At 39.0% G+C, this 22197-nt stretch overlaps 1 protein-coding gene across 2 annotated transcripts; it reads left to right on the top strand.

Moving 5' to 3' along the window:
* The first annotated feature begins 912 nt into the window (after positions 1-912).
* vwc2l (von Willebrand factor C domain containing 2 like) lies at positions 913-20996 on the top strand. 2 transcript variants are annotated; one of them, XM_085374817.1, is made up of 4 exons: positions 913-1320; positions 5414-5512; positions 13723-13852; positions 20845-20996. In XM_085374817.1, exons 1-4 carry the CDS (start codon positions 913-915, stop codon positions 20994-20996), a joined length of 789 nt encoding a protein of 262 aa, XP_085230943.1. The 2 variants fall into 2 exon arrangements, with proteins under 2 accessions (XP_085230943.1, XP_085230944.1); XM_085374818.1 differs by lacking the exon at positions 5414-5512.
* The last annotated feature ends 1201 nt before the right edge of the window (positions 20997-22197 follow it).

Raw genomic sequence — 22197 nt, 5'->3', positions numbered from 1 at the left:
TCAAAGCGGTGAGTGAGTTAGAGCTGTCGCTTAATACGCATCATAGAGATATTTATCTTCAGCTATATATTCCCCAACTGTCTGGATTGTCGATGTGTGTGTTTCCCCTTCCAAACGGTTGACGCATTCTGGGTTAAATCATTGCGCATTTCTCAATATTTGCATGTGTCTGCATGGAACATGGTTAATATAATAAGAGGTGGTTGCAAGAAACCCAGAGACGGAGAAGCCATTACTATCATTACTGACCTGGGGGAGAATTGAAAGCGTTAATGCTACCTGTTGTCTCTGAAGCTTCTCATAAAGTTTCAAATTGTAATATCTGATTCGGTTTTATTTAATGGGGAGAAGACGACCGTGGGGAGCTCACTCCACCCACTTTAGACAATCAGTGTTATAACCCTTCCCTCTGTTGATGGTCGTAGCTGTTGCTGTGATTTTGAAAGAGGAGAATAATTTGCATCTAATGCACCACCACCACCACACTAACGCATATAGACTGCATGCTTCTTATGTTAGCAAATGTATTTCTATTTGTATTCACCATCCGTGGCTTTAGCTTTATGTGTAAGATATTTTCTTTTGTGACAGAGCAATGATAAAGAATTCCGAATGATCTCTATTGAAACATTGGTGCTGCATATGTGCACCGTAAATAAAAGATACCCACACACAGGCCTAAGCCAAACAAAAAAGAGAAAAAAAAGGGGAGGAAAGTATTTAAAAGGTGATTTTGGTTTGTAAGGATGTGCAAACCAGCAGCTGGGGAGTCATCATCCATCATGTCATCTTCTATTTTTTCCACTGCAGCTCATTTCCTTACGTGATGGTGGTGATAATGAAGCCCTGGACAGATCCGGTGAGGATACAGAGAGGCTAAGGATGACATCCACACAGCCGTTTTGAACGTGGATGTCAATGCCGCGGCAAAGGATGGGCCTTCTCCTCTTGACTGCCTTCGTCCCCCTGTTGGCCCTGAGCGCTGTGTCACCGGCCACGGTGGGTAACCCCGAGGATTACGCCGCAGACGAGGCGGAGCGGACCGTCGGTGAGAACATTGTGTTTGATGACTACCGGGGCAAGGGATGCGTGGATGACAGCGGCTTCGTCTACAAACTCGGGGAACGTTTCTATCCGGGACACTCGAACTGCCCGTGCGTGTGCACAGAGGACGGGCCTGTGTGCGACCAACCCGAGTGCCCGAAACTGCATCCAAAGTGCACCAAAGTGGAACACAATGGATGCTGCCCTGAGTGCAAAGAGGTGAAAAACTTTTGCGAGTACCGAGGGAAAACCTATAAAATTCTGGAAGAATTCAAGGTAAGCAATGAGTTAGAAGATTATAATTCAGCCTTTAAAAAAAACCCATCTGTTTACCAGAATCCACTAGAAAACCTCTAGCACTGAACATGAATATTCCACCAACAATCACCACTCTGCATCTTATTTATCTTTATTAAAAACTAACTGATGCTCAAGACTCTAATCCATCTTTCCAGTTCATTTGGTGAAACACAATCAAGTCACACGCAAGTGTAGATGTTATTAAAACAAAACAGGTGTGTGACAATCATATGCATTCACAGCAACACCTCTATGGTCGTGGTAAACTGACAAGTCACTTCAAACATAATGTAAAAACCACCATGTCTCATATTTTCTTTCCTTTTTAGTCTGTTAACTTGTTGACAGCAATCATCTTTGATCACATTTACTGATGAAAATAAAATGGTAAATGGCCTGTATTTATATAGCGCCTTACTAGTCCCTAAGGACCCCAAAGCGCTTTACATATCCAGTCATCCACCCATTCACACACTGGTGATGGCAAGCTACATTGTAGCCACAGCCACCCTGGGGCGCACTGACAGAGGCGAGGCTGCTGGACACTGGCGCCACCGGGCCCTCTGACCACCACCAGTAGGCAACGGGTGAAGTGTCTTGCCCAAGGACACAACGACCGAGACTGTCCAAGCCAGGGCTCGAACCGGCAACCTTCCGATTACAAGACGAACTCCCAACTCTTGAGCCACGATCGAAAATAACAAAACGTAACACAGCAGTGGTGCAGATGTGATCAGGTGGGGCTGTTAGGGTTCGAATTAGTGAGGCTTTGTATTTGGGTTTAGATCAGTCCTTGGCATAATGTGAAAGTAAGCTCAAAATGTGTTTATTGGCCAAGGGCACCAAGATGGCTGCCACCCAGAGTGATATCATCCTTCTGCTTGCTTCATCAACTGAACATTCATCCAGCATTACCAAACTGACAGATGCTATAACAATATTTTAATACTGTGATTTGTGGACACTGAGTCATCACTGGCAGCTCCAGCTTCCCTGTGTCTGTTGAAAAAAAAGGTTTCTACCTATCAGACCAGTGTCTCAGTGGTTGTTACAGAGCATGACAGTACTGCCTGATTATAAATGACACTGGGAGCATGACAACTACAGTCTGTGTTTAAATTGTTGCTGCCCATGAGGAAACCTCCTCATTCACATTTCTCACAACTGGATTGAGGCAGTAAGTGACTGAAATATAATATGACATGTCATAGCCAAAACAAGGGTATAGCTCTGTGGTTAATCATAGCATTTGTTCATGTCTGTGCAAATGTATCAGCTACCAGTTAAGATAAGTGCATCCATTGCGGTTGTCAGACAAATGCCTCCAATGGTAAACTGAATTTTTGCGGGCTCCACTTTAGTGACATAAATTAGCTTTTGAATGATGCAATCGATCAAAAATTCCATTTTTTTTGTCGCTTTACATAATAGCTGTAAATTTATCCCATTATGGAGTTACCAGTTACACAGTAGAAACTAATGTTAGAGGTATGTTCTCATCATCATCAGTAACATGAAAAAGTTTCTCTCAATTTTGTGAACATCTGCCGAAGATGTAAAATAAGACCAAACTAGATAGGCTATTTATTATAACAGATGTACTTGGAAGATAATTCCTGCAGTAAGATTCTTTTTTTCAAAACCAACTACCACCATTTGCAGATCAAAAAATCAGAAGACATTAGAAGAAAAAGCCTGCAATAGCTCCTTAGACAAGGATTCGTGTATTCAGATAGGATTTATGACCCCAGCAAATATCTGTTTGACCGGGCCACAGCTGGGGAAACACAAGTTGTTGGTTACCCTCTTAAAGACACATAAAAGGTACTCAAGAGCTAAATGAATAATTGAAAATAGCCTTTCAAAAGCTCAAAAGCATCTTCAAAGCTAACTTTGTCAGTTGTAGTTTGCAGGAGTGGGTGGACTACATGTGTGTGCGTGTGTGTGCTTATACAGTCCAATAAGTCTGACTATTTCTCATAAGGTTTCCTTTGCAGGGTTAAAAAAAATATTGATCTTATGCTGTCAAATATGCAGTGAAATGCACAATATCTATGTATCATTAAAACTGTTTTCTAAGATGAAGACTGCATTTGAAAAATGTAAAATATCACACAAAATTAATTTTGTGCATAGCTTTAATTATGCTTTTTGGTAACTTAAAGAAAGTGAATCCAGGTGTGCACACAACATAGAATATCACATTATGAAGTGTTTATATCTATAATAGCTCTGTAGGTCTGTTTTAGGTATTTGACCCGGTTAAGTACCAGATGATCATCTTTTTGTATTTATAGCAACTTCTAGTGAATATAGTCACTACGGCATATTTCCTTTTGTCTTCCTTTTTTGCTTGCTGTCCAAAACTCCAAGACAACAGGAGGTGTTTTAGTGTAGTTTTATAACAGCTTCAAGGTAAAACAAACAAAGCTTCCTGTAATGTCAGAACATTTTGCATAAGAAAATAATTAGCATGCCACTTGAACGGAAAGAAAAAAAAACTGAAGCATACACGGGGCTAAAGAGTGAGTTAAGCAAAGCAGGTGTGTAGACAGTTTCTCTGGAAATGCATTTTTTTGGGGGGGCAATCACAAGAAATCAAACAGCACAAGGAGGGAAAAATAGTGTGCTAATGTTTATTCATCAGTTTTTAATGTAAAACCTTTTAGCGGCTGTGGGATTCATCTGCATTATCAGCTAGAGGTGCAAAGAGGCATTGCATTGGAGTTTATGCCTTTGTTCAGAACTGTTACAATGCATCTCTATTAGGTGCCATTCTGTCAACAAATCTGTCAACAATATTGATATACAAATATCCATTCAAAGATTTTAAATATTCAGGTGTTCTCTCGCCATTGTAAACAGAATGACATTAAGATTTCAAATGTTAAAATTAAAAAAAAATGATACTGAAAAAATTGAAAAATGTTTTGCATTAGTAGGCAACAACAACTCTTGGTAGCATGAAAGTGACATAGTGTTCCCATTAGCAAGGGGTGTGAGAGATTAGCCTATTTGAAACCCATGTACTTAATCTGTAATGATTGGTGTGTTTGCACGTCAGACACAATCAAGCTCCTGCAGCCCCACAGATTTCTGTGATTTTGTAAGGGCTACTTTAAGGGCAAAAGCTTCGCAGTCTGATGTAACATTGATCTATCAATAGTGCATTGAGGAGCAAGAGAAGGGAAGGACATTTCAACATTACTTCAAGGTGAAGAACAAAATCATTTGTTTTTATAGATTGTCTCAGTAGAAATTGCACTATGGTTCATAATGATCATCTTTTTTTAAAAACAATCCATGCCCACACAAGTAGCAGTGTCTTAGTCCAAATTGTGAAAGTTGAGTTTCTTCAGTAAAGACATGAAAGCCTCAGAACCCCGCAGTGTTAAAGGAAATCAAAGGCCGTCAGTGTCTGATATGCAGACCCATGTTTAAAGATGCCGACAGGTTAACCTTTGGTTTGGGCTTTGTTGGCATTTCATTTGAGGTGATTGTGTTGCATTGTGTAGAGGTGTGCATTTATATTCAGTAGCAGATGATGGAGAAGAGAAGAGAGAAGAGTCAGTATTTTGGGAAAATAACAAGAGAGATGTGGGCTGTTTAGAGCTTCTGGGAAACTGGGATGTCTGGCTATGAAGAACTGTTTTTGGCATCCACCAACACTTCATATTTCCACTTTCCTTATGCTGAAAACCTCATTATACTGTAGGCTGATCATTAAGTATATTGCACCTAATGTATGCAATCATGATCATGCAAGTAGTATTGGGCATTCCTTCAACACAAAGCAGCTGACTCCAGCGAAATGTCAGCCTGTCATTTGTGAATCTAATGCTGGCATAACTCGTGCATCAGCAAATTGACAAATAGGTCCAAACTACATTTCCCACTACAGCTCATCCACTTAAAAGTTTTTGCTTGTAGCAACAAAGAATTTAATACTAATACTGTTGATTCAGCTTTAAATTCTTTGTAAAAGTAGATGCAGTAATTTCCAATATCTTGTTTTATTGCCATGTGAGTGAGTCATGCCACTCAACCATAGTAGGTGTTTCACCTACAGGGTTTTCCATCTGATGAGGAAGGGACCAGTCCACCCAGCATGGCTGCCGGTGTGCCTCTGGCCTCAGCGCAGCTGCAATCAAGAACCAGGAGGTATAGGGTGAGTTCAGATCCCAGATCTTCAGGCTAGTGCTGGGATGTGAACTCAGATGTGAAGAATCCCATCCATGCTTCTTATGACCACCCTCCCCCCTAGGGAAGGGATGCAGATTTGACAAAGGTGGGAGGGCTCTAATATGTTCAGTAACAAAGGTACACACAGTGCAAATCAGCCGTCAGATCTTGAATAAGTTCTCATTTAAAGGCAAACAATCTAAATTTGTGACTAATAGCCTTAATGCTTGAGTTCTGCTCACCTTTCACTTTATCCGCATGAGACAAGTACTATTCAGTGGAGTGCAATTAAGCCCTGTACTAGATTTAAATGTTGAGGAAATCTCATAAATGAATTACTCCAATCAATGTAAATCAAACACTGTGGTTGGATTTTTTTCATGTCTCTGTTTTTGGTAACTTTGATTTATTATATCTGTACTTTTCTATCACTGCAGTGATGTGGCGAAGTCACAGAAGTATTCTGTGAAAACATGTCTGCAGACAATTATAATAATTTGTTTACAATTGTACACACACACACACAGACTGAGCTGCCCACACAACCACAGTAAGTTGTTGTGTTTTTAACATACCTATGTGAGAAAACATCCATAAAAGCTGTTAAAATTATTGCTCAAATTGATTTTCTTATCCAATTTGCTGGAGGCAACAATAGTCGCAATTAGGGGAAAAAATTGTTAAATGCAAACAATTTGCCCGGAGAGAATGTCAAACACATTTTTATGGTTTTGACATATTTGCACTTGCAGAATTGATGTGCAAGTGTTAGTACTGCATGTTTTCCATCCTCATCCTCAAGTCCTTTCTGTCTATTCTCTGTGTTATTTGACCACTGGTAAAACATTGTTTTGACTTGAACAACAGAGCATGCAGTTTGACTGTCAACTCATTCCTGTCACTGCTTTTAACAGCATGAGTATATTTCCTGTGACCCTGTCGTCCAGTCTCAGAGTATTTTGCATTGCCATTTTGCCCTGCTGAAGGTTACCTGACTATTCATTGCTTCCCTGCCCTGTCTCTGTTTGTCTCAGTGTGCGAATGAAAAGCATGGCAATCGATTGACTCAAATAGCCAGCCAGAAAGATGGGGACAACAGGCGTCTTTTCTTCACCAAAACATCTGGCAGCAAGTCTAAATTCGGTACTAGTGCTCCATTTTCTTTTGTAAGTCTGGGCTTAGGCATGACTGATCCTCTTCACGGTAGACCTCACACAAAAGGACGCATTGAAAGCACCAGGCATGGCTGAATACATTGAAGGATTCTCAGCAATGTGTCAAAGGTGCATGAAGAAGTTTTCTTTTCCAATTGCATTTTTAATATACTTTTTCCCGTAAAGCATCTGAACTAGCAGGCTGCATTACAGGCCGATCTGGCAGATTAACCTACAGAGAAATACCACTTTCAAATTAATTTATTTTAAAGGTCAGTTGTGATAGTGAATAAAAACTGCTGTCTCTCATAGCCACAATCTCCAGTCTGTACTTTAATACAACTTGTTACATCTAGAAACACCTAGGGATTACATACATGCACATATATTATAGTAAGAACCCAATTTCCTCTTCTGTGTCAGTTTTTGGATGATTTCTTGTTCAAAAATATTTATTTGCATTCGTGTCGCATTTGTACCTACCCACTCATGTTATCCATTGTTTTTATTATACATGATTTCATGCAAGTTTCTGTCTGAATGGATTTGAAGTAGCTCCTCTACAGCATCTACTCTGGTATCTGTACCAACTGAGCTTTTTCAGCAATTAAGAATGAGTCCACTTTTATTTCTGCCTGCTCAAGCTCTGCTGCATTCTGGTTGCAGTTCCTCCCATCTTATCAGTGACGTTAAAGGAGGAGAAAACAATGGCATTTATCAGGACTCCTGCTTGTAACTTCCACTTTCATTTTAGCATATCATGCAACAACCACCCACATTGACCTGAGAGACAAATTATGTGAAAGACATTGTTGGAAAAAGTAGATAAAGTTTTTATGTGCCACAGTGGAAACGCTGTTGAATCCACTTTTCAGGCTCACAGCTTCACTTCAGGATTAGCTAGTGCTACAATCAAGTCTATAACTGTGAAACATAAGGTTCTCCCCAGGGTTTATCCCTAAAGCTTTATTGTTTCGTTGTGAAAATGTATCATATTACGTTATATCTAAATTGATTATCTAAATGGATCTGTTCTCATTGTAAAATGCACAATTAGATTCATATGTTTTGTTTTGGTTAAGATTGGATTTGGGGGGTTTTTTTGGTCAATGATAATGAAAAAAAATCTATCAGTTAAGATTTGGTTTTTCATACTTGGATAAAAAATCATTTACAGTCTGTGACTGCAAAAATGTTGCATTTCCTCCCTTGAGATGTTCTGCCTGGCCTTTGCTGCTTGTTCTTGGTTCTTTCTCCCTCCAGGTTTGTCTTCAGTAACTGAAAGGCATGCTCTATTAGGTTGGGATCAGGTGACAGGCTTTGTCGTTGAAGAATACCCCATTTCTTTGAGAAAGCTCCTAGGCTGCCTGTGGAGGATGTTTTAGGTCGAAAGCCAAATGCTGCTAAAAATGTTCTATTTGTTTTGTAGCATTTGGCTGAATCTGAGCAGAAAGTAAAGCCCTGTTAACTTCAAGATTCATCCTACTATCAGTACTTCTATCAGCAGTCACATCATCAATAAACAGTAGTGGCCCAGTTCTGGTGGCAGCCATAGATGTGCATACGATGCTATAACTTTACTTCTACCAGATAAAGTGGTATGGTACTGCTGTTTCTCATCCTTGTGCATACTTTTCTATTCCTATCATTCCGGTAAAAGTTAATCTTGACTTCATCCAGAGACCTTTTTTTTGTCAGAAATGTGAAGGCTCTGTCAGAAGTGTCCAAGACACAGACGAATCTGGCCTTCATGTTCTTTACACCACATTGTAAACCTAGAATATTTATGTGTCTCTTGAAGTTTTAGACAACGATGCACCTACCTGCCTGATAGTGTTCTTGCTTGGCCAAATGTTGTAAAGGATTTTTCCTTAACAAAAAAAAGTGGACTTTGGTGCTGTTGAGCTGGTCAGTGCATTCCTTCATTTTAAGAATTTCAGAGCATGGCCACATCTAAAGATTTAGATCTGTCTAATAAGTAGAGGTCGGTGGATTGATGCAATATCAATAGTATTGGTATTGAATTGATGTTTGTTTCTAAACTCTAAGCTCAGCAGATTTTTTTTTTTTTTTTTGGAAATGAAAAATATGCCTCAAACATGCACTATGAAAAATGCCTGAACATTTTTGTGTTGACTGTCACATCTATTTCATTTATAGCCTGTGGCACATTTAAACAACAGAAGATGACCTAAAGTGCTTTAGAGAATATCACATTTAAATTCCAGCTCTCTGAAAAAACCCAGTTTAAAAACACTTGAAATACTGAAAAGTTGGGATTTTTTTGTTGTTGTTGTTGTATTAACTAATTATTGTGGCAAGTAATCCCAATCATAGTAATCACAAATTTGTACAGAATATGCAAATTATTGATGATTCATTTTATAAATCATGATACACTGCTCTCCTCTACATAAGGCGCCTTTGCAGGTCAAAAGCATCAGTATTAGTATTCTTAGCTGCAATACTAGCCCAATTTACTTGGTATCAGATCAATACCAAAATTTGCAGTATCGCACAACACTACTAATGGCTTATTTTGGTTTTTCAGTCTAATGATGACCTTTACTTCTATTGGCATCTCTTTGCATGTCATATTGAGAATTCCAGTGGATAGATGCAAGTTTAACACTCAGAACAAACTCTTTAATCGGTTTAACTTGTCATGGAATAACGAGGGAACAGGCTTCACCTGGACTTGAAACTGCTTGTCCATCAACTGATTCAATCCTTTTGCACCTGGGGGACTACAGTGGGGGAAATATGTTTTGATGCTGTGCTGAATTTGTAAATTCCCTCACTTACAAAGAAAGGAACAGCCTATTTTACACAGTAGTTTCATTTTAATGGAGAGACAGAATATTGTCTAGAAAAAAACATAAATTATGTTATGAACTGATTTGCATGTCATTACTTGAAAGTACTTGAAGTAATTGATCCCCTAAACCCAGCCAGAATTTTGGCTCACAGATTGCCTGTGATCCCATAGATTACAGTCAATCAGGCAGTTTATCAGTTACAGATACTACTGATCTCAATACTTTATGTGTATAAAGCACATTGCAAGTTGTCCACAGAATCACTTAATTTTCTATCCACACAACAAATTTCTTTCAATCTAACATCTCCACCACTGTGAGCAAGACCAAAGAGCTGCCAAAGGATCTCAGGGACAAAACTGCAGACCAGAACAAGGCTAGCATGAAATACAAAACCATCTGCGAGAAGCTTGATGAGAAGGTGACAACTGCTGGTGCAGTTATTTGGAAATGGAAGAAATGTAAAATGGCCAACATCTGGAGCTTGTGCAAGATCTCGGCTCCTGGGGTGAAGATAATCATGAGAAAGATGATGGATCAGGCCAACACAGTAGGAGCTTCTTCATGATTTGAAGGCAGTTAGGACCACAGTAGCCAAGAACTCCATTGGTAACACACTGGTCCCATTGCTCAAGAAGGCACTTTTTTGTGTTTGCCAGTGAACATTTAAATGATTAAGAGAAGGCTTGGGAGAAAGTGCTGTGGTCAGATAAAACCAAAATCTAGCTATCTGGCATCAACTCGATCCACCGTGTTTGGAGGAAGAGAAATGCTGAGTATAAAGAAAAGAAGACCATCCCCATACAGACATTATGGGCCTTTGGGCCTGTTTTTCTGCTAAGGATACAGGATGACTTAAACATATTGAGGGACTAATGGACAGAATCGTGGACCATGACTCAAAACATACAAGGCTACAAAAGAGTGTCTAAGGAAGAAGTGCATCAGATTCATGGAGTCTCCAGACCTCAATCCTATTTAAAATCTGTGGTGAGTGAACCTGGTGACCAAGTACAAGAGATGTCTTACCCCTGTGCTTGCAGGGAAGGTTTATCCATCAAGTACTAAGTCATGTATTGTTTGGAGATTAAGCACTAATTTCACTCAATGACCTGGAAATCATTTTATAACCTCTTTTGTTTTTTTTCTGCATTATTGGTTAATATTCTGTCTCTCCATTAAAATGAAATCACCATAAACTCATTGAATTAAAGTAAGAAAATCTGCGCTTCAGTTGCATCCAGATATAAAATCCGCACTAGTGCTTTACAGAGGCAAAGTTAGAATAATGGTGTCGGTGTCCAAATAAATATGAACACAACTGCATACTGTACGCAAAGCAAGTAATTTACATAATTAATGACTTCAATGAGTGCGGTCAGATTAAGAGCATTCTTTTGTATGGCACTTAAATTGAGTTATAAAATCACTAAAACATGATAATGTCATAGTTTTCATTTTAGTAACCAAAATATTTATTTGAGCAAGAGAGAATTTTACTTCCTCTTATAATGTATATCATCATATTTTACTTTTTGTTTGTTTGTTTCTTTTCACTGGAATTCTACTCAAACAATTTTTATCCTGCGTGTTGTCTCTGGGTACTTGGAGACACAGTTCTGCATGTTAATTAGTGATTCTAAATATACTGTAGCTGTGGATGTGAACATAAATGGTTGTCTGCATCTCTTTGTTAGCTTTGTAATGGACTGTTTATTGTGCTCCTCACCCAGTGTCAGCTGGCAAAGGCTCGAGTCATCAGCAGCCCTAGTTAGATAAACAGTTTAAAACAAAGGATGGATAGATATCATGTCAGCTGGATTCTGTAGGCCTCATTAAATTTCAGTATGCGATGGTGCAAAGCTATATATTCACACAGGACAGCACAATGCCATGATGTATAAATAGATGCAAAACACTATAATATGGTGATCTTTTTTTCAAGATCTAAACACTTTTGGCAGTACACTATAGCTGAGTACATCTGCAGAAACGCTGCCATGTTCCTGTTTTTATATTTACTCTGTATTTTGAATGTGGTTATCTGTGCCCACAAACTTGAGCATCAGTTTGGTTTTATATGCCAGATATGTCAGAAGTTTAGATCTTTGCTTGATGTCTTGGGACTTTCTTTCAAAAGCATCCCATCATTTATTTTTAGTCTGATCATTTGAGCTAGTTTGATAAGTTTATTCAAGGGGTTTTAACATTTTCTGGGCCATGTTTATGCGCCACATCCACGCATAATATTCATTTGGAATATTCTCTTCTAAACATTGTAATAAACCCATGGAATGTAGTTCATTATTGCAAACGAATCTCGCTTTAATATCCCCAATGAAACATATTACCCAATATAATCTTGATTTAACCTAAGCTTCTTCTGTTGCCAGTGTTTTTGCATTTTTATTCAAGTCGTAAATGTGATGGACTACAGAGCTACATCGGCGTTAAATATTTAATCAGTCTTCTCATAGTAATATGTTAGAGATAAAGACTTTGTTATTTGTCATGATTTACAGCTTTATTCTTATATTGCAAATGCATATAAGAAATTAGTGATGATTTTCATCTACATTCATCAGAATTACAGCATATGTAATGCAAAGTTATCAGATGTTCTATCGTGAGGAGAGAAAGTTTAATAAGAGGAAGTAACATTTTAGATTTATTTATTTTGCATTGATTCAGAGAACTTTTTCTACATGGTCTTGGGAATACCTACAATCAGTAACTGGATTGTATTTATTTTGCACAGTTTCCCCTATATCTCTTAATGTGCATGCTGACTCCCATAAACTTCAATAAAAACAAAAGGAGTTTTGACACTTTGATTATGTGTCACTTAATGCGATCTGCCCAGAAGAGATGGTAAAAGTAACACATATACATCTTGAAATACCTTAGCCCTTTCACCTGTCTCTGCACAAAAACAAACTGTGGAGCCGCTGTTGTCGTGGCTATAAATCCATATATTTTGGGAACAAATGCAGCTCAGTTATTTGATGACACAGTTCCAAAGTACTACATTAATCATTTAAAGAAATCAGAAAAAAATGAATGACTTAAGCGCAGGCATGAACTGGTTAGCTTAGCATACTATAAAAAATGGAAAAAGTCCTTCCAAAGAAAATAAAACGTACCTATTATATTAACCTACACTGTAAATTTTCCATTGTATAGAGACATCCCATTAAGCAAACCCACACCAGTGGGAAAAACGATGTATAAATAGACAGCTGTGGATCTCCTTTTTTTAATGAATGAAAGTTAATTATATTTGCTGGAAAAAAGAAAAAAAATATTGCAAGTTGGAATGCAACACTTGACCAACAGGGTAAAGACCCATGAACTAATCGTTTAAAAGCTGCCACCACAGAGTTCACAGGAAATTCTGTGGTAGCATTTGTTATGAATTAAAATTATTGACTGCTGCAATAAGTGAAATTTTATCCTTCAAATGAATAAATCATGAAGATTAGAATCATAATGTGAAGCTTACTGTTTATGTTGCACTGGCTGCTGTCCACATAGATCAGCTTTCCCACCAAAAAAGTTAAGACCGCAAAAGGGGTTATCAAATATGAAATATTATTACTGTCTAAGCCCGACACCAAACTGCTGATACAGCAGTGCAGAGACACACTCAAAGGCTGTTTACTATGATGAGCAAAAAGAAAATCTAATATGATGAACAGCTGACCTTTTGTGATTTGGAAACAGTTTGTATTTTTCCACTCCATGAAATTGCATTACAGTTCATTTTCCGGTCAAGAGACTTTGTAAAGATAGAGTCAAGTATGAGGCAGCTGCACAGGGAGCTGCATAGTAGCTACTGATTTACATGTTGCAGAGGTGGTGAGATAAGTCTCTGAACTGTTTCCTGAGGCAGGCCACAGCAGAATGCAGCAAACATTAAATATCATGAACATTACCTTATAGACTCCCTTAGTTATTTCTAGAGATTTTGTTGTAAGCCAGCAGTAGTATAGGCTGTTTTTGTTAAGGCAAAAGTACCCTAATAAAACTGGGGATGTGAATAATTTATTAACCTGTGTCTTTGTTTATCACAACACTTTTTTTTCACGCATCTGAAACTATTAAGAATGTGCATATGAGAAAAACACAAGCATGCATGGACATGCACACACACATACACACAAGGTGAAAGCTACTGAGTCATCTAACCCAGATTCCCTGTCTCTTTCCTCCTCTGCCCACAGCCGTCACCCTGTGAGTGGTGCCGCTGCGAACCAAATAATGAAGTGCATTGTGTGGTGTCCGATTGCGCCGTCCCAGAGTGTGTCAACCCTGTGTACGAGCCAGAGCAATGCTGCCCCATCTGTAAAAACGGTAAACACTCATCTCCTCTGGAAGTCAATTCAGATTCCTTAGAAGTCATTAAATTTTCATTAAACCAATGACAGCAAGTTTATCGGTGGTATCACCATTTGATGGCCGTGCCTTTAGATCAGGATGAGGATGTAATTGATGTTTTATGAATTAAAATTATTACCTTGGGCCCGTTGGACACTAATGAGCAGTACTAGTTTTAATTATAAATGACACACTAAGCAGAGTAAACATTAGCCCATTGATTAAAGGGATGGTAGGAGGGACTAATGGGTCCTCAGAGAGCCTTTTATTTCCCAGTGCCCTGGAGCCCTTGTCACACACAACCAATCCCTAAATTAGAATTATAGGATTCCAATGGTTCATTGACTATTTACAAGGCGAGGTGAGAGATTTCCCTTTGCCAGCACCAGTCCCGAGGGACAGATGGAGCTTTATGAGTAAAGTACAGTAAGTGCACTTTTGCAGTGTGAACCTGGCGTAATATCAAATTCAAAGTCTAAACTTGACGTTGCATTCACTAAACAAAATGTTTTTGCATTCTTGTTGAACTTAAATGACTAACTAATGAAAAAAGAAAGTGTATATGTAGATATGTATATATTTAACTGCTGCTTACCTACAGGTTAAAAGTAAAGGGAATAACTTAGTTGGAGGCAGTTGCTAAATGCCCGCAGTGGCACAACTACAAACATTTTCTTCCTTGTATTTTTTATTTCTCACCATTGCTTGTTTTCTTCTGTTTCAACACATAAACACACATAGAGTGACACACACACACACACACACACACACACACACACACACACACACACACACACACACACACACACACACACACACACACAATAACAAGGCTACAGAAGCTGCTAGGAGAGAACTAATCCAGGCTGACAGGGCACAGTGACACCCTTGGCATTTCAGTGGTAGGCCTGCTGTTTCTAGGTTACCCAAGGGTTCCTCGTCAGGCTCTGGTACCAGATAAATCTTTACGGGAGTGGATAGCTGAGGGCTGTGAAGAGAGGACAATGAACGAACGCTATTTAGCTCTCATTTTTGGCCAAGGGACAATGAAAAGCAGACACCCAAATGTCCTCAGTTCAGTTACATATAGTCAGAGAGACAGATATTTGTGTTTTTCTTTACCCATTACAGGTTTTAGTTTTAAATAAAAATACAGTTATAGAAATCATTGCACTTCAAACAGGGGCAAAAATTGTGCAACTAGAATGTGCAGTTAGGTTCATCACAGTGGAATTTATTGAAGTGAAGTGCAAACTTTCAGCCTTAATTCAAGGGATTTTACATAAGTATTGCAATAACTGGTTAGGAATTACAGCCATTTTAATACATAATCAACCCCCCATTTTTAATTGGACAATTCACTAACCAGCAGTTTCATGGCCAGGTGAGTCCTGCCCCCTTGTTGCTTCATGGCAGTTAAAGAATACTTATTATCTGAAGCTGATTTAAAGCATTTGATTTTAATTTTATAGCTTTTCCCCACTATATTTAAATACCAGCCCCAAATAAATATCAGTACAATTGAAGGAGGCTAACATTAGACTGAAAAACCAAAATAAACCTATCAGAGAAAGACAGAGATAGAAAGAGCAAAACCGTTAGGAGGGTCCAAATCACCAATCTGATAAATTATTAGACATAAATGAACTCACTGGCCAGCTCAGCAACACCAAAAGGCCTGAAAGACCACACAGAAGACATTTGTAGTGTATGATCACACAATTATTTATGTGGTTAAGAAAGAACAACACAACACAAGATCACAAGATCATTGTCAAGGTGTACAAGTTTAACTTATACTAAAATTATCGCAAGAGAAAAGCATGGAGAGAAACAGCTAATGATCTGAAGCCGACCACATCATCTGTCAAACGTGGTGGGGGGCAATGTTATGGCATGAACCCATATGGCTGCCATTAGAACCAGGAGACAAGCATTTATTGATAATGTCACTGCTGATTGAAGCACAATTAATTCTGAAGTGTACAGGACTATACTCTGCTCAGATAATAAATAATAATTGGACAAATAATAATTGGACAACACTTTATAGTACAAATGGATAATTATCCAAAGCAAACTGCGAAAGCAATCCAATCGTTTTCTCAAAGCAAAGGAGTCTGGTATTTTATCAGTCACGTGATCACATCCAATCAGTCACAATCCAATAGCCCATGTTATTCAGTTGTTAAATGCATAACTGAAAGAGACCTATAAACAAGTAGCATCTAAAAGCATTTGAGGTAAAAGTCCACAGCACATAACATCAAACGCACAGACTCTATATCTTTATGTGGTTGGCATTTAAATCTAGCATTAAGCAGGGAGGTCTACAGGTCATCATAGTTCAACTGTAATCTGGTTTACCAAAGGTCGTATGTGATCATCATCTCTTTTACTTTGTAGCGCTGCTTGCTGACTTAGAATGCAAATTATATTTAAAGGATGCGTGAAGTAAATATCAGTGAGACTAAACTGTGATGATATGAGCCCATTCACAGCAACAGTTTGAACTCTCAGTTAGACATACTTTGAAGCAGCAGTAAGCAGAAAGCAGCATATTTAATAAGATGTTGACATCATCAGAATATATAATGTGCTGGGTCATAGAAGCAGGTCCTGACCTCATCTGATAGACATGTTATCCCAGCTGAAGCCACTTAGCTGTAACACTTTTAAGTTTAGATCAACAAGCCAGCTTTGTTTTAATTGAGTAGTTATTATAATTAGATAGTTGCTATGCTTATGGCTGTATGACGTTCTAGGTATAATGTTTATCTATACAAGTTAGACTGGATGACAACCGGTCGTTGTGTAAACAAATGCTAATTACCACTAAAGACAAAGTACATCTGAGAACAATAGGTCATATGAACAGGACTAAAGCATGACTGCTGTGCCTGGAAGGCATTATTGTCTTCCAGCAAGCCATATAATTGTAAGCTGACTAATGGCTCTAGGATTTTGGACAGACAGGTCATGTTGACTGTAGGCAGGGCTGAATCTGATTACCTTGAAAGTTCCTTGGTTACTAAATACAGATCCCGTGGAATTGTAATAATATTAAATTGATCCACTGGAATATCACAAAAACATGATGTGACTCCAAAATGAAAAACTGGAAACACTGCACCTTTTTCTCTTTAAACATAAAGAATCAGTGTTAATAAAATGCATTTTGCAAGTTCAGCATTTGCTGTCAAATTACATTCCCTTTAGAAACATGTCTACAATATCCAGCTTTTTGTTGTGTTATTTATTTATTTATCTTTATTGCTGCTCTCTTTTTTCTTTAATCCAAACATTATGTAGAGGGCTTTGGTCTTATAATACAAAAAGGATTTTATCTTTTTTATATAGGTTTACTTTATTGTGGCATAAATGATTAGGAGAGGCATAATTATAATATTTTATGAATGCAATCAATACTAAATAATACTCTTCTTAACAATCTGACAGTGTGAGATTTATATGGGAACCGCTTTAATCTCTATAAAAACAATCTTCTTACTGAACAAGCAAAACTCTCCAGGTAAATGCTTGTGTAAGTATACTACAGTAGCTTGTCATGGTAAAGCTTTGGGTTAACTTTGTGTATATAACCTGCACATCCTGCTAAAATACTTTAAAGGGAAGAAAGTCACAGAAAGCGCAGTGAGAACATTTTCTTTAAACTGTACTCAAATGCTTGAAAGTACTTGAAAACAATTCTCTCTGTTATCTATCAACATGTTTACATTCACCACTTTTTACCTCCCTCAGAGATTTAGAAGGTAAATGGAAATTAATACTGAACAGATATACATTTGAAAGGTTTATTTAAATTAATAATGTAATTACAATGTAACACTAAGGTTACATAAAAAAACAAACCATCTCAACAGTCTCTGAAAATGAGTAATGCTTATTTCACAGATTACAAGACAACTGAATTTAATTAAAGGGCTTTATACAATTCCTAATACAATTGTGCGCCTAAAATGAGCTGCCTAAATTACTAGTTTGAGTTCTGACTGTATCTCCATACACCACATTTACAATTCCAGCTCAGGTAAAAGGTCCAGATTAACTTATTCTAGTGAAAGAAAGCTTTTAGGGTTGCTTTGTAAACAGAATTGTGCAGCGATGACCTAATTGCCAGTGGCTAAAATGTTACTGAGGAATATTTGACTCATTTAGTCCAATTAGTCACTGACTTAGTGAGTTTAAATGGAGCTATATGTGCGTACACAGTGAAAAACAAGATTAATCACCCATGTTCCAGTGTCTTAACTATATTTCAGACTTTAAAAAAAGCAACTTTGAACTAAACTGATATGACCTTGATAACTGGATGTCTTTCAGCTCACAAATCAGCAAATCAGTGCTTATGGTTGCCAAACTTTTGTCAGAGCTTTCTATTATTAGGCTGTAGCTTTTCAGCTTGGCATCTTTTTGGTGTTCCTTCCTGAAAACACCAGCAGAGAGGAAGAGGCAGCACAATAGAATAGTAGGCCAGTGGCAGTGCTCATTTCTGAGCTCCGCATTCATTGAGCCCATCTGATTCAGCTCTAATCTTTATCATGAATTATATAGGCTACTGTAAATTAATCAGGGAATATGTAATTATGTAATTCTCAAAAAGAAATGAGTAGTATCCTGAAAATGGCTAATGGTTCCTCAGTATAACAAGATTAAACCAACTACAGATCTGCCACTCCTTATCTGTCAGAATGCCGTCATTGTGGTCTTTTAACAGACATATCATAGAGGAGCAGTGCCATGGAGCTGGATACGGTTCAGGAACATATTCGCTTTGACATATTCTCTCAACAAGCTGCAGTTTACATTGTAATCCTTAGGCAGTAGTCAGAGAAAGTATGATGTGCTGAGACAGTTTTGACACAGGACAAACATTTTCTGACTTCACCAGATTTTATTGGCCACGAATTGATCACATGCTCAGACGAGTGACCGCACGCCCTTCACATGGTGACAGGAAGCTCAGACTGTGTCCTTGCGTCTCCCTATCTATCGGGCTATAAACAATCACACTTGGCAGCAGCACGGGTCACCCTCCTCCCTCATCAACCTCTGCCGAGTTTGTCCCGTGACCTGTGCCAGCTGTCCAGAGGCAGATCGTTGCGAGTTAAGACTTGGCAAGTGCTCTCTACGTCTAAGATCAGATCCCATGCTCTTTTCCTTTTTTTTTCTCTTTCTTTCTTTCTTTTTTAAAATAGAGCATAGGACCCATCTATGCTAAGGCAAAGGATGGGGGTAGCAGGTAGCCAGCAGCTCCCTTTGTCAATGTCACGTGGAAATTTATGGCTTCCTGCATCTTTTATTTCTCGTACAAGCACTAGCTGGAATTAAACCTAATTCCTTCGATGCATAAAGCAAGAATTTGTAAAATATTGGGAGTTGTCCCTCTGTAGACCATTCCAGCATTTTTACCCTTGATTTAAGGTTAAACTCATGCTCTTGAAGATTTAAAAAGTCAGTGTTCCCTGTGCCATGCTGCGAGTCAGCGTGACGTTTTAAATATTTAACCACAATCCTGATCTTTAGCTAACCTTAATCTAATGCCCTGAGTTACTTTTCCATAAAGCATTAACAAGCCTTTTTAAAAAAAAATGGAAAACAGAGGTGTTACTAATAATATTACCGATGGCCACATTGTTCCTGAAAGCCGTGACAGTGAGACGATGAGCCAGCATGCACAAATGCAGGACCTTGAAATTGAAGCTGATAAATGAAATTCACTCTTTATTTATTTTATTACTGATACCTGTGCTTGTGTGTTAAAATGTAGGTGTGAAAAAGGCTCAAATTGTGTGACAGGTGAGAAATTCTACAGTGTACCAGAAATGTACCTCTGATCTTTAGGTTGACTATCTTGACACATTTACATTGCTATCATTAAGCTACCAGACCCTAAATCATATTCACAGGACACCAAGATGTTTCGTGAATATCAAGCGTGAAAGCTACTGTGTCTTCAAGAGTTATGGGACATATGAGTTTTTATGACTGCTCGTAGAGGAGTCTTGAATCTGGCAGGTTTTACCGAGCCGAACACTGAGAGCGATCCAAAGTCACCGTCACACCAATTGAGCTGCTGATTGCTTCATTTTAAATGATTAAAACTAGGATGAACTCATGGCACCTTCTGGCTCTCCTGTCTCTAGAGGTAGAGAAAGAGATGCACTACCTCCAATATCTCTGAGGCAAAGAGAAAAACTAATTAGATGTAATAATTTCAGGTGGTAATACAGATAAATCTTACAAATGTAATACCGTTCTTTGGCGTCCTGGAAAACAGATCCTAAAATTTACCCAGGATAATCTGTCTATCTGGTGAGATTATTAGAAACGCCGATGTAAGGTGTTCTAGTCGTACACAGCACGTTTTAGAATTAAAGGAATCCTATCAACATCCACACAAGTAAATCCTACAGTGTTTAACGGATAAATCAGATGTCAAAATTAATCTGAGTTCTTTATTGGTTTGACAGTCAGCGTGTGTGAATGCGTGGAATGAAACTGTGTAAGGAATTGCTAAGGAGTTCTGTGGCCTTTTCATACAGACCGAAGTGATTAACACCATCCTCCCTACTGCCTCTAAAAGCAGCTTTCTCTCTCTTCCTCTGTCTCTCTGTACTCCAGCCTCTCTGTACTGCCAAGCCAGCGCCTGGCAGGCTTCTCTGCTTGCGGCGCATTAGGATGCAAAGCGCTCCATGTCGAGGGAGAAGGAGAGACTAACAAAAGCGCTTTAGTGTTGCAAAAACAAGCCCATCGGTGCATGCCCGTGAAAAGATCTGTACGTCTGCTCTGACTCCCCTAACTCCCTGCAGCTCTCTGCATCACTCCACCACCCCACTGCAAAGAGAAGCTCTCAGGAGAGACACATCCATTTCTTGTCGTTCTCATTCCCTTTTCTTCTGTCTCTCTCTCCCCTTCCTTTCCTTCCCTCCCTTCCCATGCGGCAGGTCCAAATTGCTTTGCTGGAACGACGATCATCCCGGCTGGAATTGAAGTAAAGGTGGACGACTGCACCATCTGCCGCTGCCACAACGGAGACTGGTGGAAGCCGGCGCAGTGCTTGCGGCGAGAATGCCTCAACGGCCAGTCATTGTCATAGACGGACTCCTACGGGGATGGTAGAAAAGCTCAGGCAAGGCTCTGCCTACTGTGCCATTTTGTATGATTGACAGGGCAGGAGCACAATTCCTATAAATCCTGAGACAGCATACAGTAGGATCGAAGAGGTGATCTCGCAGGCTTCACACAAATGTAGCCAGCGAGAAGAAGATGGAACTTGTCTCAGTTGTTTCCACACTCTTGCTTGACTTGCTGCTCTCACACACACACACAAAAAAGTTTCTTAGCTCCCTGAACTCTTTCCTAACCATCGGCAATGTTGAATTGCTCAAATTGATTTCTGTACGTATGTCATCAGCTTGTTGTGCTTGCCAGTCACAATCACACAGGTGTTCCAGCAGAACAAACCGTAAGCACACTTAGCAGCGCTTCTTTTCGCATACAAGGATTAGCACTGATGAAAACACGGCAAAGATGTGCTTGAGTTACACGACTTCACTCTAAGAGCTTGTTTACAAGATGTGCATCACACATAAATGTCTGCCTCTTCATGAGACTTTATCGCTGCGGCAGGAGCTCGCTCCTAATATACATGATGCAACGTGCAACTGTCATATACCATTAACAGCTATGGAACCTCAAAGGCTGACTTTATTGATCAACACACCATGGTTTTGAGTCATGTCTCACAGGCAGGATAGGTTAGTACCACCTGGAGCAGTGGGGGAATGAAATGTAGCTTTTCAAAGAAGAAAAAAAAACCTGCATCCCCAAGAAGAGCCATGCTGCATCAATCCCCCCCCAAAGAAAAAGAAACAACAACTTTGGGCAACCCTTTCCAGTTCAATTGGCTTTATTGTTTTCTCTCAGAGGTCCATATCCTCCAAAATATTCCCACTAAGTAACTGCTTGAACTTGTTATCAAAGCAATTTGCGAGCCAGTAGCAGCCTGCTTTAATTTTCCTTAATCAAGGACTATTCTGTGATAAATCATCCAGCTGGGTGCTTGGCGCTGCTGCAGCCTGCATGCTGGGCACATCCAGTGAGAACCAACAGACAAAAGGCGGGAACGTACATATGTCTAAGTGTTTTTAAGCAGCATTCACGAGCATATTGTTCATTTGAGTATGCACAAGCGCGGCAATCATAAACAAACTCGGGCATAGCATGATGCACACAGTTAAATTATATCGCTCGTTTAGCTCATGTAATCCATTTTCAGTTCCTACTCTTCTCGATAT

This window comes from Diplotaxodon limnothrissa, linkage group LG16 (genome assembly GCF_057381915.1).
Source record: "Diplotaxodon limnothrissa isolate DT_005_m linkage group LG16, D_limnothrissa_male_GT1.1, whole genome shotgun sequence".
Classification (NCBI taxonomy): Eukaryota; Metazoa; Chordata; class Actinopteri; order Cichliformes; family Cichlidae; genus Diplotaxodon; species Diplotaxodon limnothrissa.
The sequence above is the reverse complement of the archived record's forward strand: the minus strand, read 5'-3'. Positions and strand labels throughout refer to the sequence as shown.

What these genes read in the sequence shown, in the direction of transcription:
- vwc2l (XM_085374817.1), top strand. Translation starts at nt 913, where the DNA reads ATGTCAATGCCGCGGCAAAGGATGGGCCTTCTCCTCTTGACTGCCTTC. An exon ending in AAATTCTGGAAGAATTCAAG is followed by an intron (nt 1,321 to 5,413) that starts GTAAGCAATGAG and finishes TTTCACCTACAG; the next exon opens with GGTTTTCCATCTGATGAGGA. An exon ending in CAAGAACCAGGAGGTATAGG is followed by an intron (nt 5,513 to 13,722) that starts GTGAGTTCAGAT and finishes CTCTGCCCACAG; the next exon opens with CCGTCACCCTGTGAGTGGTG.